The sequence below is a fragment of the Castanea sativa genome, chromosome 7, assembly GCF_040712315.1.
Source record: "Castanea sativa cultivar Marrone di Chiusa Pesio chromosome 7, ASM4071231v1".
In the NCBI taxonomy this organism is placed as follows: domain Eukaryota; kingdom Viridiplantae; phylum Streptophyta; class Magnoliopsida; order Fagales; family Fagaceae; genus Castanea; species Castanea sativa.
The window spans coordinates 39,689,086-39,704,128 of record NC_134019.1 but is presented as its reverse complement, the minus strand read 5'-3'; the positions used below and the strand labels follow the sequence as shown (position 1 = coordinate 39,704,128).

The window sequence follows — 15,043 nt, the reverse complement described above, 5'->3', positions numbered from 1 at the left end:
GATTGATTCATTGATACTGTCCATTTCTCCTTTCCTCACCTTTTGTATTAAAAAAACTCTCTTTCTCTCTGTTTTTAAAAGTTTACGATAATAGTAGTATGGGTTCCAAAGTATCTCACTTTCCTTACAGCAAAATTTACTTGAATACTTTCATTTATCTCTCCATACTTAATTTCATCTTAATATTGACCATATTATATGATAGTACCCTTGCTAGCTAGCCGGTTATATGCGCTATCACACACTCCCCCCCAATAGTGAGTCAATTTCCTCATTGCCGGTTATGATAATTTCTCAATGGATTTTGTGTGTTGCATTATATTAATTCATAATGGTAAGATAATATATATATATATATATATATATATATACACACACACACACAAGGGCGTAGCAAAGGGGCCAACTTATGGTACTAATTTATTAGCTTATACAAACTTTCATAAATATGCACAAACACATGAATCTATACACACATATAACTTGGTATCCTTCATAGTGAATATCCTTAAAGCTTTCATTTTTAATATAAATTATTAAATTGTCTACCAAAGTGAGTAAAGAATTTCAATTGAACCAATGAAGTATTCAAAGACATAAATGATCTAAAACTTTAACATATACAAGAACACATTTTACAATAAAAAAGAATATGAGAAAAAAAAAAAAATTCTCTATAACTACTAGATCAATTGGACAATTTTTTTAAGAGCATAATTTGACTAGCTCAAATATTTGGGAGAACTGAGTCCCAGTTTTGTAGGCAAATAATTAAAAATGTTAAATATTTCTATATAGTATTAAAAAATATTATACGTGTAGCTCCACCCCTGTATATATATCCTTTCACTGGCTTTTAGCAATTGGTGTGGCTCGCTTGGCTCCATTTGGATTTTGGACACAAAAAGGATATTACTCAACCCTTTAATATTGATTCAGGAATAATCATCAGTCAGTCACGTATTTGTCACATGCTTCAGTTAATGTAAGGAGTAGTTTAGACATATGGTTTATCTTAATTGGTTTTAACTAATTAATGAGTTAATTGTAACAAAGCAGTGAGCAGCACAGATGGTAAATTTGTAATTATGCTCTCTATTTTTTATCAATATGAGAAAAACCATTTTATTTAGAGCTTTTTAGATAAATCAATCTTATCATATTCAATCATAAGGTAAAAATTGATGCACAGTATTAATAAATAAATAAATAAAAAATCAAAATGGGCTATGGACAGCACTGAAGTTGAATGAAACAAATATTACTCTAAAATTTAATTGTAAATAGTCTCAGCACATTTTCTAAAAATATAAAGTTTTCCCAAAACAAAAAAGCCCTAACTCCTTTATTTATTTATTTATTTTTATATAAGATATAAATTTTACTTTAACCTAATCTAAGTGTATATGTGTGTGATGCTCCCTCTTGGAGACTTGAGCCCCGGCCCTTGCCCCCCATACCCACAAGCACTTATACTTGTAGAGTGACCACTGCATCAAGAGTACGCGGTGGTCTTACTGCTACTTTGATTCCATACTACTGCATTTAAATAATCTTTCCTAAACAAAACATTGATTTATAAGGAACAAGTACTCACAGTTTCCACATAAATGAGCATGATGCAAAGAATGAGGAATAAATATTCTTAGTCCAATTTAACAATTAAAAATAAAACAAAAAGGAAGAATAATTAATTATTATTTTTGAATTATATGTTGAAATTGTGAATTCTAATGATAAACAACTCATAAAAAATTAAATTTATAAATTTGAATGTAAAATACAAAGATTAAAAGCACAAATAAAAGTAAAGTTAAAAAAAAAAAATTAAATTAGTGTGATAAATGAGAAAGATTGCAGAATAAGATAATTCTTGAATTTATTCATCATCCAAGGACAGACGCAAAAGAAAAGAGATGAACAAGAATGGAGTATCCAAGCAAGGTATCACAACCGTTAAACAAACAAGAAAAGAAATGTTAAAAAGGTGAAAGACGCTTCTCGCTTGGGCATCTCTATTGTACAATGGTGTCGTATTTTGCAAATGACCAAATGCCTAAGACTAAATGATGTAGTCACACTAAAGAGCCCACTGAAAACAGTAGTGAACTGATCAGTAATAAAGTTAAGTCGATCACGCCTACCTAAAAAAAAAAAAAGAGTTAAGTCAATCATGTGTTCGTCACATGCTTCAATTAATTGAAGGATTAGTTTAGACACATGTTTTATCTTGATTGATTGTAATTGATGATTAATGGGTTTGTTGTAATTATGCTTTCTATTTTTTATCAATTACTCGCTAACCCATGCGATGTATAAAATTGTTTTAAATTAAATCAAATGTTAACATGTTCAAGTTTAAATATTTCCCAAATTTCGATTATTGGAATCTAAATTGGCTTTAATATAAGATAGAACATGTAATATTATGAAGTAATATTAAAAATGAGATAATTAAATACAAATATTACAAAGTAATATATTTCTATAATCATAATGTGCTGTTACATTTGGTTTAATAATTAAGTATTACAAAAGACCCAGTAAATAGAATTAATAAACAATTGTTCATACATCTTCAAGCTTTATCTAATGCTTTTCAAGAATGTATTTCCTCCATTTCTTAGGCTCTTCTCTTTTCTCAACTTCTTCAAGCTACTTAATTTTTGACCAATTTTTTTTATAAATAATTTACTAATATATACCCTAATAGCATACTTTAACATCATGTCAATTTGTAATATCTTTAACAATATTTTTGTTACACATCTCATCTCAAGTACTCAAGTACGTAACATTTGACAACAATATTTTTTTTCATTTTTTATAACTAACGTTTTTTCACCTCCACTCATGCTCTGTTGCTTTTAGGTTTTATTTATTTTCATAATCTTCATATTATCTCCTCCACATGTTCTCTTCCAATATGTACTTACATTTCAAAATTTACAAAATAAAAGTCTTGGCTGTTGGCTCTTTTTACCTTTCATCGTTCATAACTTGATAACCCAAAGCAAAACTCAAAAACCAATAGAGAGAAGCGGTAACCAACAGAGAAAGATCTGATAGAAAAAACGAAGAAGACCGAGAGTGAGGAACAAGCAGAGACCACGATGAAAAAATTGTATTGCAAAGCTCACAAGAAACAACGGAGAAGAAGAGAAGAGACCAAGATACAAAAAGAGAAGCATCAGATTGGCAGATTTGGGATAATTCTAAGGAAGTATTTCTGGCTTCTGAAGTTGTCGAAGAGTTAAGAAGTTATCAAAGAGCATAAGAGACGTTGGACAGAAAAAAGTGGGGTTTTTCAAAGTGGGGTTTTTCACAGTGGCGGCTCCAGGATTGTTTCTCAGGGTGTTCCTCGGTGGATTTGTTCTGTTACAATTTTTTTTTTCTTCAAACTCTCTGTTATAATTTTTTCTTTTTTAGATTTAAGTTCGAATTTTTTTTAGCTTTTTCTTTTTGCTTGTAAGTAATGTTATGAATACCTTTTTGGACCATGTTTCGGTTTGTTTAGTGGAACGGAATATTTCGGTATAGATCTATTTCGACGTACCGTTTCAAGGTATTTCGGAGTTTCTAAAAAAAATTAAAAATAATATATATTTATATTTTCTTATACAACATAAAATTATTGATCCAAATAAGTAAACCTCAAATAAAACAAATCATTTAGTTTTTCTTTTTTGACACTCAAATCATTTAGTTATTACATAACAATTACTGTTTTAGAATATTAAAACATAAATATGTAATTAAATAATGAAAAACAACAACAAAAAATAGTACAATAAGAGTGTATAGATGTATATCATATTGGAAAGAGGCAAGACTCAATAAATAAGTTTGAAATCAAAATATTTTGTTAGCTTTTTGAGTTTTGTCACGTGAGTGGGGTTAGCAAGCTAAAAGTCTAAAAAACAAACTAAAGAAAAAAATTGACAAAGCAAAAACTAGAGTAAAAAAAGAAAGAAGAGGTAAACTAGCAGAACGTCTGAGACGAAGCAAAGAAGACGAAAAGGAAGAAGAATAAAGGGCGACCTTTGCGATAACTGGATTTGTTTTTTAGGCATTCGACGCAAGTAATGACATGCTATGCTGACAAGTTTGTCAGTTTAAGAGTTTTTCATTTTTTCTTCTAAAAACTGGTACCAGCCAAAATGTAACAAATAATCTACCAAAATTTAATTTTATTGGCATAAAATTTTTTTGAGTGTTCCTAATTTTTTTTGAGGGTGTTCCTAATTTTTTTTAAAGGTAGATAAATAAATTTTTTTTATTATATATATATAAAATTAAAAAAAAAAGAATTCAGGTCAGGGTGGTCCTGGGACGACCCTGACCTATATGTGGCGCCGCCACTGGTTTTTCAAAGCTTTTGTGTCTGTGGGTCATTAGATGCGATGCGATGCTTTGCTGCTGGTTTGTCGTGGGTCTGATCGAGGAGGAGTTGGTAGAGGAAGGCAGGGAAGAGATGGCAGAGCATCGCGAAAGGGAAAGGCAGAGCATCGGGTTTTAGAAAACTTTTATTACTTTTTTTTTAATATTGTGCTAATGAAAATTTGTGGGAGCTTCAAAAGTTTCAGTTATATATATATATATATATATATATATATATATAGATGAGAAAAACCATTTTATTTAGAACATTTTGATAAAATGCAATTAATCTTCAGTATATAAATTTGAGCCTTGTTAAAGTAGGGAGTCTTTGTTAAATTACCAACTTTTTCAAAAGTTTAAGTTGTCTATTTTTGTTTGGCAACGACTTATTTAGTTGAAACTGAAATTTTTTTTGCTAAAAGTACTATAAATAAAACTAACAGATAGCTAAAATAGTACAGTGAGACTAGTGGTGGCGCTACCTTATGGTCAGGTTGAAATAAAAAATTATATATAATAATTTAAAATTTTATATTTATTTACCTTTAAAAAATTTTTGGGGCCACCCTGAATTTTTTTTATGCTAATAAAATTAAACTTTAGTCTATAATTTGAGCAACTTAACATTATATTGGGGTCTTTCAAGCAAAAAGAAAAAACTCAGAAAAAATTGAACTAAAATCTTAAAAAAAAAAAAATTATAATAAAACTACTACATGGTAGGCAGTGGCTTGATTCTTTCAACTAAGCACACTGCCCAATACAACACAATTTTCAACCTTTTATTATTTTTTAGTACAATATTATTTTTCCTCACCAGATATATATTACTTACTTCTCATTTTTAATTATTTTTTCTTGTTTATTCTTAACTAGACACATCTTTGTCTCATCGATTTTTACACTTCATACTTTTAAATTTTATCACATCTTTATCTACACTTTTACAGCTATGTTTTACCTTCCTCCTTGTTTGTAACTTTTGTGTCTTCTACCAATACTAGTGCGGTAGTGCCTCTTCTCAAGTTTTGAGTCTCAAATTTCTCAATACGATTTTTTTAGCTATACAGGTATCTTTGTTCATTTAATTTATTTATTTATTTATTTTTTGGTTTATAGAATGCAAATTTGTTTTGGTTTTAAGAACATTTTTTTTTTAAGTACAAACTTCATGCTGGCCGAATCTTGAATTTCGACTGGTATTTACCGAAACATCCGAAATAGACCGGAATGACCCAAATTTTTTTCCAAAGTGGAATAGGGTGGGTTACTGTTTCGGTTTGTTTACTGGCACGATATTTTCTAGTTGTTATGACCGGAACAGAATGGAATTACTAACATTGAATCAAACCTAATTACCTAAAGGCTAAAAAGAAATAAGATTATGTAATTTATGTTTCCTAAGAGACACTTTGAACAAAATTTCTAGAGCTGCCACTGAATGAGACTCACAAATAGTATCAAAAAGTGCAATGAGACCCATGAATAGTAGTAAAAATAAATTGAATAGTAAAAAAAACTGGCTTTTTAAGCTAATGCCAAACGCAAACGTTGCCTTAATATCATGTTAAATTATAATTCTCCCAAAATATTAAATTTACAGGAAATAGTAGATTTAATTATTTAACCTCATAATTCTAACAAATTTTATAATAATAAGGTAAAATTTGAAGCAATATGTTAATAAAAGATCAAATGGGCCATGGACTGATATGTTCAATGAAACAAATTTCCTCTTTCAGTTACTACTTTTCTTTTCTTTTTTTTTTCTTTTTTTTTTTAATTTTTTTTTAAGAGGAGACTCGTTATTACTCTAAATTTAGTTGCAAATAATCTCAGCACATTGTCTAAACAGATAAAGCTTTCCTAACACAACAAAGCCTTAACTCTTACTACTACATTATAATTACAGTACTAATGCATGTAAAAAAAAAACTTTAGTAAACAAAAAATTGATGTATAAGGAACAAGTATACACAGTTGCCGCATATATAAAATGGGCATAAGGCCAAAGAATGAAAAATAGACATTCTTAATGGCCTATTTGGAAGTTTAGATAGGGAGGAGAGTAGAGGTGAGTGGTTTTCCTCCACCTTATTTGGATGTTTTTAAAATTAGTAAGGGGAAGGGAGTAATTAGCCCTATCTCTTGTTTGGATGTTTTAAAAATTAGAATGGAAAGGAGAGGAAATAATTTGAATAGACAAATTTACCCCTATTTGAAAATGAACTTGCAACATTGGTCTATAATTAATTTGTTAGATTAAATAATTATTTAATTAACATTTTCATTCCATCAAATACTACTATTAATTATTCTAAAATAATTTTTATTACCTAAAAATAATAAAAATAAAAATCCTTCATAAATTTCTACAATTTCCTTGCATTTCTCACCAACCAAACAAAAAGCCAACTCCACCTCAGTCTATCATATGGCATCCAAAAGTAAAATTATAATTTTCTGAGCAACCCAACAGTTTTTTAGCTCTACTGAAGCAACAGATCTCTGTCCACGAGAATATCCGTGAAAGCTCCGTTAGCCCAATCTCGCTCCTTGACTCATTGTTCTCCCGCGAACCGCTCGAACTCGCTCCAGATCCAACACTGCACAACAAAATCGAGTCCTCCATTGACATCGACATCGACGACGACGACGACGAGTCTTCGTATTCCTCGCCGTCGTATTGGTTCGCGCGATCTTGACCGTCGATCTTCTAGTTAGCCATAGCAAATCTCTGAGAAAAAAATATAGATTTTCCCAAAAAGTTCGGATTAAATCTCAATCGGAAACCCAAGAATCGGGGCTCAAATCTTGAAGAAATGATGGTGATAAGGTATATGTGCGTGTCAGGAAGAGAGAGAAAGAGTTAGTTTTGGATTTGGGTATTGGATTGTTGGATCTATGCAATTAGAGACTTTGTGTAGTATTCGGTTTTGGGTTTCTCTTTTTTGTTTAGTGCTAGGAAAATATTGGATAGACACTGTAAAGATACTAAATTTAGTAGAAATTGTATTTGGTTTGTAAGAAAGTACTGGGAAGATTTGTTATTTATAGTGTTAAATTTTCTCAGGAAACAAACAAAGATTATTTATATAATTGTTTTGTAATTTTGTTAATTTAGAAAGGGTAAATTGGAGAATTTATTTGGTCAATAATTTATCTACTCTACTCACCCTTCAAATCTCTCCAATTTGGGGGAATTAAAAATGAGGGGTTGTAGGTAATTGAAACCCCTCCAAACTCCTCTCCCTCATCTCTTAAAAAACTTCCAAACAATGTAATTGAATTACTCTCCCTTCCTTTACTCTACTTCCCCTCCTTTTTTTAACTTCCAAACAGACCATAAGTCTTAACCCAATTTAACAATTAACAATAATATGGGTACAAAGAATAATTAATTATTTTTTGAATTATATGTTAAAAATTATGAATTCTAATGATAAATGACTCATAAATTAAATTTATAAATTTGAATGTTAATAGAAAGAAGACTAAAACCACAAATAAAAGTAAGGTTAAAAAAAATTAATATGATAAATAAGAAATATTTCAGAATTAGATATTTCTTGAATTTGTTCTCCTCCAAGGACTCGCAAAAGAAAAGAGATGCACGATAATGGAGTATCAAAGTAAGGTATCACAACCGTTAAACAAACAAGACAAGAAATGTAAAAATGGAGAAAGAGGAGTAAAGTTTAGAAAACAATTTGTAGGGAGATGCTCAAGCGAGAGAGAAAGAGATCGCTTATTCCTTCCGTTCCCAACTCCCCATCACAACCATCTGCTTTCTTTCTTCACGTTGTTTTCAATATTCAATTTATAAGCTCCACAATTTCCTCTGTCTCCATCTTCTCCTTCATAGCCATCTGCTGCTTTCAGATCATCTCTCACTTGTCCTCATTTCGTAAAAAAGAAATGGCTGAGCCTATTGTTTCCGATGTCTTGACAAGAATTGGTGACTTGCTCATACAAGAATCAAACTTCTTGTACGGGGTGAGTGATCAAGTTGAGCTGCTACAAACTGAGCTCAAATTGATGCAAAGCTTATTAAAGGATGCAGATGCGAGGCAGGATGAATCAGATATTCTAAGGCAGTGGGTTACTGAAACAAGAGATCTTGCTTATGATGCAGAAGATACCATTGTGACATATGCCCTCAAAGTTGCATCCAGCGAGGAAGGAGGCGTCCTCAAGAGGTGTGCTTGCATCTTGTATGAAGGAATTACAATGCACAAGGTTGGGTCAAAGACTGTAAATATCAAGGCGAAAATTTCTATTTTGAAAACTAGTTTCCGAGACTATGGCATAAGAGAATCTATAATACAAGGAGGCGGGTCCGGTTCTTTGAATGAGAGGCAACGACAGCAAAGGGAAACTTACTCTTATCTTGAAGATGACGTTGTTGGGTTTGACAATGATGTAAAAAAATTGGTGGAGTTTATACTGAAAGAAGAAGAAGGCAATAGAATTGCTTCCATATGTGGTATGGGTGGTCTAGGAAAGACCACTCTTGCCAAGATGGTTTACAGTCACCACATAGTCAAGCAGCACTTTGATTGCCGCGCTTGGGTATATGTTTCTCAACAATGTCAAAGAAGACATGTTTGGGAAGAAATTCTTATTAGTCTTCAATCTAAAGATCAACGGGATGAAATTAAAAAAATGAGTGATGCAGAACTCGTTGAGAAACTCCGTCAAGTTCAACAAAAGCAAAAGTGTTTGGTGATTTTAGATGATATTTGGACAATTGAGGCTTGGAATAGTTTATGTGAAGCCTTCCCAAAGAAGAATACGGGCAGCAAAATATTGCTTACCTCTCGTAACAAAGATGTGTCTTTGCATGCAGATCCTAGAGGGTTCCTTTATGAATTGCAGCATTTAAATGATAAATGGAGTTTGGAATTACTTGATAAGATAATATCTCATAGAAAAGGTACAATTAATATTTAGTCTTACTTTATTAATTTTTCCTTTTTGGTAGTTAATTTGAAGACAATTTTCGTATTTTTTTTTGTAATTAAATTGAATAAGGAAGAGTAGATGAAAATGTTACACGCATAAAACATATTTAGTGTGAAATGACTAACATAATTAATGGTAGAAATGGATTGTTGTTTAACGGATGATTGAATTGAGGAGTTTTGAAATTTAGAGGGCTAAAATGACCAAATGCAAATTTAGAGGACTAAAATAAAAAGTGGTAAAATTTAAAGGGTGTGTTTTGCATTTTGACCTATTTTATTTTATGTTGTTTACCTTAGTTAATAGGGGCTTTAGGGAAGAACTATGTGGAGCACCTTTTTAGGTGTGGAGTATAACCTCTATATTCTTCTCCAGAAATTGAGCAAAAAGTATAAAAAATAAAAATAAAACAATAAAAAGGAAATAAAAAATATATATATATCCTCAATAATTTGACAGAATTAATCCACCGACTATTTAAATCACACTCACTTAGAAAAATCTTATTTCACCTACACAACACAAAATTTTGGCTTTGTATTGTAGGCGCAAAATCATGAAAAACAGAGTGTATTCGGGGGAAAATCAAAATTCATTTGAGAATGACTTGGGGTACAATCTGAAATTTTTTAGAAGTTGACTACACAATTTTTCTGGACTTGTGACTTGGGATACATGATCTCTTGTCCTAGATTGAGACACACCATTCTTAGATTTTAATTTGAAATAATTTGGACAAATTAGTCTAGCAATACCACAATGGTGATAGGTAGAAACAAACTTTGAGCATTTTTCTTTTCTAAGCATTCTACGTCCACAACATTTTTACAATAATTCATAGGTAGTAATTTGTTATTGGTTCTAATTTGAACCCACCATTGAAATTACTTTTTTACTCACCAGTAACAATCAATAAAAACCTGCCACTTATGATTTGTTTTGAAAATGTTATGGATATAACATTTTTTTTTAAGGATAGACACGACTCACAAACCACATGTCAAGCAAGGACTCACAACGCTATCCACACATGATGCTTCCGTTTGTCCAAGAATTGTTGTTATCCATCATCATCATCATCATATGTGTTCATGCACTACCAATGACAATTTTCTTCCGCATTTCCAAATTGATCATGACATTCAAAATCTCATAATACACCTTAGATATATATTATGGTATAAGAAGCTTAAAAATATTGTAGACCCATGTACTTGTAAAGCAAGCATAATAATCATAATTTAGTCTAGGGGCAATTCAAGGCCCCATTGCATAATAAAAAGAGCTAAAATTGTAGAGTGATATTAGGAATATCACAAATTTTACAATATGGAGCTTAAAAAGTGATGTGTTATCAATCATCAAAAAAAAAAAAAAATTTAATCATTCATTTATTATTTGGTTGAAACCCACCAATTACATTTGTTGTCATATTAGGTTGTATGATTTGTGTAGTGAAATTTGTAGTACTTTTAGCAATTTCCAAAATTGTATTAAGTGGTTAAAAAAAAAAAAAGGCCGCACAATGTTTTTCTCACCTTCAAAAAGGTCTCCAAAATATTAGACCAATAGAAACTTAACCTAATTGAAAACTATAAAATTTTTGGGGAAAGTTTTTTTTTTTTTTTTTTTTTTTTTTTTGAGGCCTTAATTTTTGTAAACCAATATTTTATAGAGATTGGCAACATTAGCCACATAATCTCCCACATAATCACACTACAAACAATCTCTATCTCATTCTTAACACCAAAATCAAAATTTATAACGATGCATCACCTTGTCTAAGATAAATTCCTTTATGAAAGAATTTTAAATTTTCATTTCTTTTTGTTAAATTTTATGCTTGAACCATGATATTTGATCGTTATTTGAAATTAACTTTAGTCGGTTAGTATTAATTCATCAAATTAATCTTGGTTATGTTAATTTTTAATAAATTTATTTAATTGATATTTCAATATAAAAAACTCCACTTAATTTATCACCTTAAGCTTCCAAATATATTTAGTTGGCCCAAGGTTCGTCTAGGATTAACTTAGGGTTCTCTACCATATAAAACTACATTGGGTTTATAATCATACAGTGAAAATGTGGCCATCAAGAGCTTTCTGCCGCGGTAAAAAATCTTGCTTCCATTTTACTCTTTTGTTGCTTTCAAACAATCAATCATTTAACAACTTTAACAATTTAAAATCATTTGGTCCAAAAATTATTTTGAACAGTAATTGAATTAATGAATATAAACCAATTAAAACCCATTGTACAAACTTTAATTTGAATATATTATGTATAATAATATATCCACTCAATTGTGACTTTCAATTGGTGTTTGAGTGAAAGCCCAATGTTACTTGTACTTATACTTAGATATAGTACCTTATCTTGTACCCAATAGGATTCCCTCTCAAAATTCAACTATGTGGCTATTTAATGAAATTAGTAAACGACATTAATTTAAAACACTTCCCGTTAGAAACCAATGTCCTTTCTCTCTCACTTGAGTACCCAACACATTTCCTCTTTCAATAGTCCTCATTTTGCAGTCAAGCATCCATGCCCTCTCGTCTCTTGAAAAGAAGCAAAAGCACTTTTGGTAGGTTACTTTAATAGAAGTGGTTTGGTCAAAGGAATCTTTTTAAAATTTGAAATTTCGGTTAGTGTTATTAACAGAAAGATTGTTAATTTTCTTAAACCTCAAGGGAAAATAGTGTTATTTCAATTAAAGTTTAGGATGGAGTGTCATTTCTCAAAGCGTTAGGAGAGGTATGTATAAGTTACCCTTTAAATATGGTCAAATGATGAAAAAAATAAAAAACATTGTGATTGAGCCATAAAAAAAAAAAAAAAAAATAGAAAAACAAACTTGTAGGTTGACTTATCATTTTTATTTTATTTATTTTATTTTATTTTATTTTTTTATTAGTAACACAGAATACACAGGGAATGGGAAAGGAGGTGAGAATGGGAAACAACACTAGCACTTACAAAAGGGCCTAACCTTTGAAAGTTTCCAAATTATTTGATAAAATATTACCGCACATAAAATGAGATTACAACTTCTTATTTAAGTTTAATTGCACTATAAATAATTTAATGAAAATTGATACTGGCCGAGAGCCTGTATATGGGCTAAAAGCCATATATTAGTATATTCCATATGCTTGGAGCAAATTTCTCCAAATGGATGTACCATTCAATGGTTTATTTAAATTTGAAGTTATTTGTTAGTTTTCTAAATTTTAAAATATAATTTGATGTTATTATTCTTTTTGTCCTTGCTCAGTAGAAAAAAAAAATGATATTAATTTGTTTGTTGGTGGCTTTCCAGATCCAGACTATAAGCAAAACTAGGATGGAGAAGTTGGGGAAGGAAATGATTGGATATTGTGGAGGTTTACCATTGGCCATCACTATACTTGGAGGCTTATTAGCTGCAAAACAAACACAGGAAGACTGGGAGAATGTGCTTAGATATGTTAAATCACATAAAGAAAACTTTGGAGTTAATAAGGTGTTCGCTTTAAGTTATAATGATTTACCTTGTAACTTAAAACCATGTTTTCTATATTTAGGCATTTTCTTGAAGGGTTTTGAGATACGGTCAAAAGAATTGATACGAATGTGGATGGCAGAAGGTTTTATACCCCAAATTCAGCATGGAGAAGATGGAGAGGATACAATGGAGGATGAGGGAGAGCGATATTTACAGGAGCTAGTGCAGAGGTGTATGGTTCATGTGGGGAAAATTGGCTCACTTGGAAGGATCAAAACTTGTCGAATTCATGATCTTATGCATGATTTTTGCTTAGCAAAAGCCCAAAGGGAAAATTTTCTCCTAATGTCCAATATTTGTTCATTGGGACTAAGTGAAGAGCATATTGGAAAAATTCGAAGACTTGCTATCAACTGGAAATCAAGTGATGAATGCCTTCGGGGAATCAAATTAAAAAAATATCCTTACCTTAGGTCTCTTCTCTACTCTATGCTTCATCTTAATCATGTGTATGTAAAAGAACTTTGTTTCAAGAATTTCAAGTTGCTTAGAGTCTTGAATCTAGAAAATTACACCAGAAACTTACCCGAAGACATTGGATTGCTCATCCACTTGAAATTTTTATCTATCAAAAATAGCACTATGACAAGCTTGCCATCATCCTTGGGCAATTTGAGGTGCTTGCAGACACTAGATTTGAGGTCTCATGCAATGAGTGTGCCAAATGTGTTTAAGAAGATGGAACAATTGAGGCATCTATACTTACCCAGTAAATACAAAGTAAGTGAGAAGTTGGAACTGGCTGATCTTTGTTATTTGCAGACATTGGAGAATGTTCAGCCCAAAACCATCCAAACGGCCACAAGTTTCAGATTAAACCGTCTTCGGGTTCTAGGCGTGTGGCGCTATTATAAGGAACCAGCCCAAGATGCAATACAAATAGTGTCAAGTTGTCCTCATATACATAAGCTAAATAAGCTCCCAGAAGTTCACCAATTCTCTCCAAATCTTGCCAAGTTAACCTTGCGCAACACTCGGCTTAACGTTGACCCAATGGCAACATTTGAGAATTTGCCCAACTTAAAAATCCTCCGCCTTTTACATAAGACCTTCTCAGGGGACACTATGGTTTGTTCTAAAGGAGGATTTCCTCTGCTTCAATCTCTTGTCATTTGTCGTTTAGACAAATTAAAGGAGTGGAGGGTGGAGAAAGGAGCCGTGCCCGGTCTCTGCCGTTTGGAAATTGTAGCATGCATGTGTTTAAACACGATTCCAGATGCACTAGGATTCATCAAAAACCTCCGGGAATTGGAGATCATATGGATGCCAAAGTCATTCAAAGATAGGCTTATCAAAGGAGGAACCGATTTTTACAAAGTCCAGCACGTGCCTTCCCTAGTATTTCAATGGTGTATCTTATAACCAACATTAGCTAACAAGGTGTAGCCGTGAATACTTGAACTTGCATTTTTGGCAACTCAAACGCTTCTTTTCTTTCAAATCTCTTCCTCTCCAATTAAAAAAAAAAAAAAATTCCTGTAATAATCTTTACCAAATCTAATTGCTTTCTTCTTGTGTCTGTTAATTTAAGAGTACTTCTTTTGATTAGAATGAAGGTCGTATCCACTCTTCCACCCCTCCCACCTTTTAATTTACTTTGACGAGGTCATGTCTATAGCATATTTCATTTTAATTTGTTTTAAATGTTTTGGCCTGAATTGTTTTAGTTGCTTGTCTCCCTCTTCATTCTTTGCAGGTGAAAATCATCCATGGTGCAGAAGTTTCTACCTGCTTTGAAAAAAAAATCAACAAAATATTTTCATTGGTCTGCAACTTGTATGAGTTGGTGTTAGTTATGCAATTTAAAGAATTTGATTCCAGATACTCATTAAACATATTCTTTGATGCCTATGTGTAGTAGTATTGAAAGTTTTTATTTGGTGATGGTACTCTATGGTGTACTATTTTGTTGCATTGTTTGTTTTAGTGCTGCTTTTTTTGTTCCTCTTTGATGCTTTACTATGATTCCACTCTTTAATCATGTATTCTTTTGAATAAAAGAAACCAATGTATTATTTGAGGAGAAAAATAATTCTTCATATAATGTGGGATTTTCATATTTCTTTAAGTTATGTTTATCTCACATCGCTTTAGATGTATATAGTTTATAGTGAAGCTAGTTCAGTTAGTCTGTGTGCTAAG

At 31.4% G+C, this 15,043-nt stretch overlaps 2 protein-coding genes across 2 annotated transcripts in view; both read left to right on the top strand.

Moving 5' to 3' along the window:
* Positions 1 to 15,043, top strand: part of LOC142644726 (putative disease resistance protein At1g50180) — a 51,858-nt gene that overhangs the window by 22,726 nt on the left and 14,089 nt on the right. The gene's annotated exons all lie outside the window — the stretch shown is intronic.
* On the top strand, positions 8,302 to 14,263 carry LOC142644439 (putative disease resistance protein At1g50180). The gene is made up of 3 exons (XM_075819055.1): positions 8,302 to 9,319; positions 9,600 to 9,604; positions 12,677 to 14,263. Exons 1-3 carry the CDS (start codon positions 8,302 to 8,304, stop codon positions 14,261 to 14,263), a joined length of 2,610 nt encoding a protein of 869 aa, XP_075675170.1.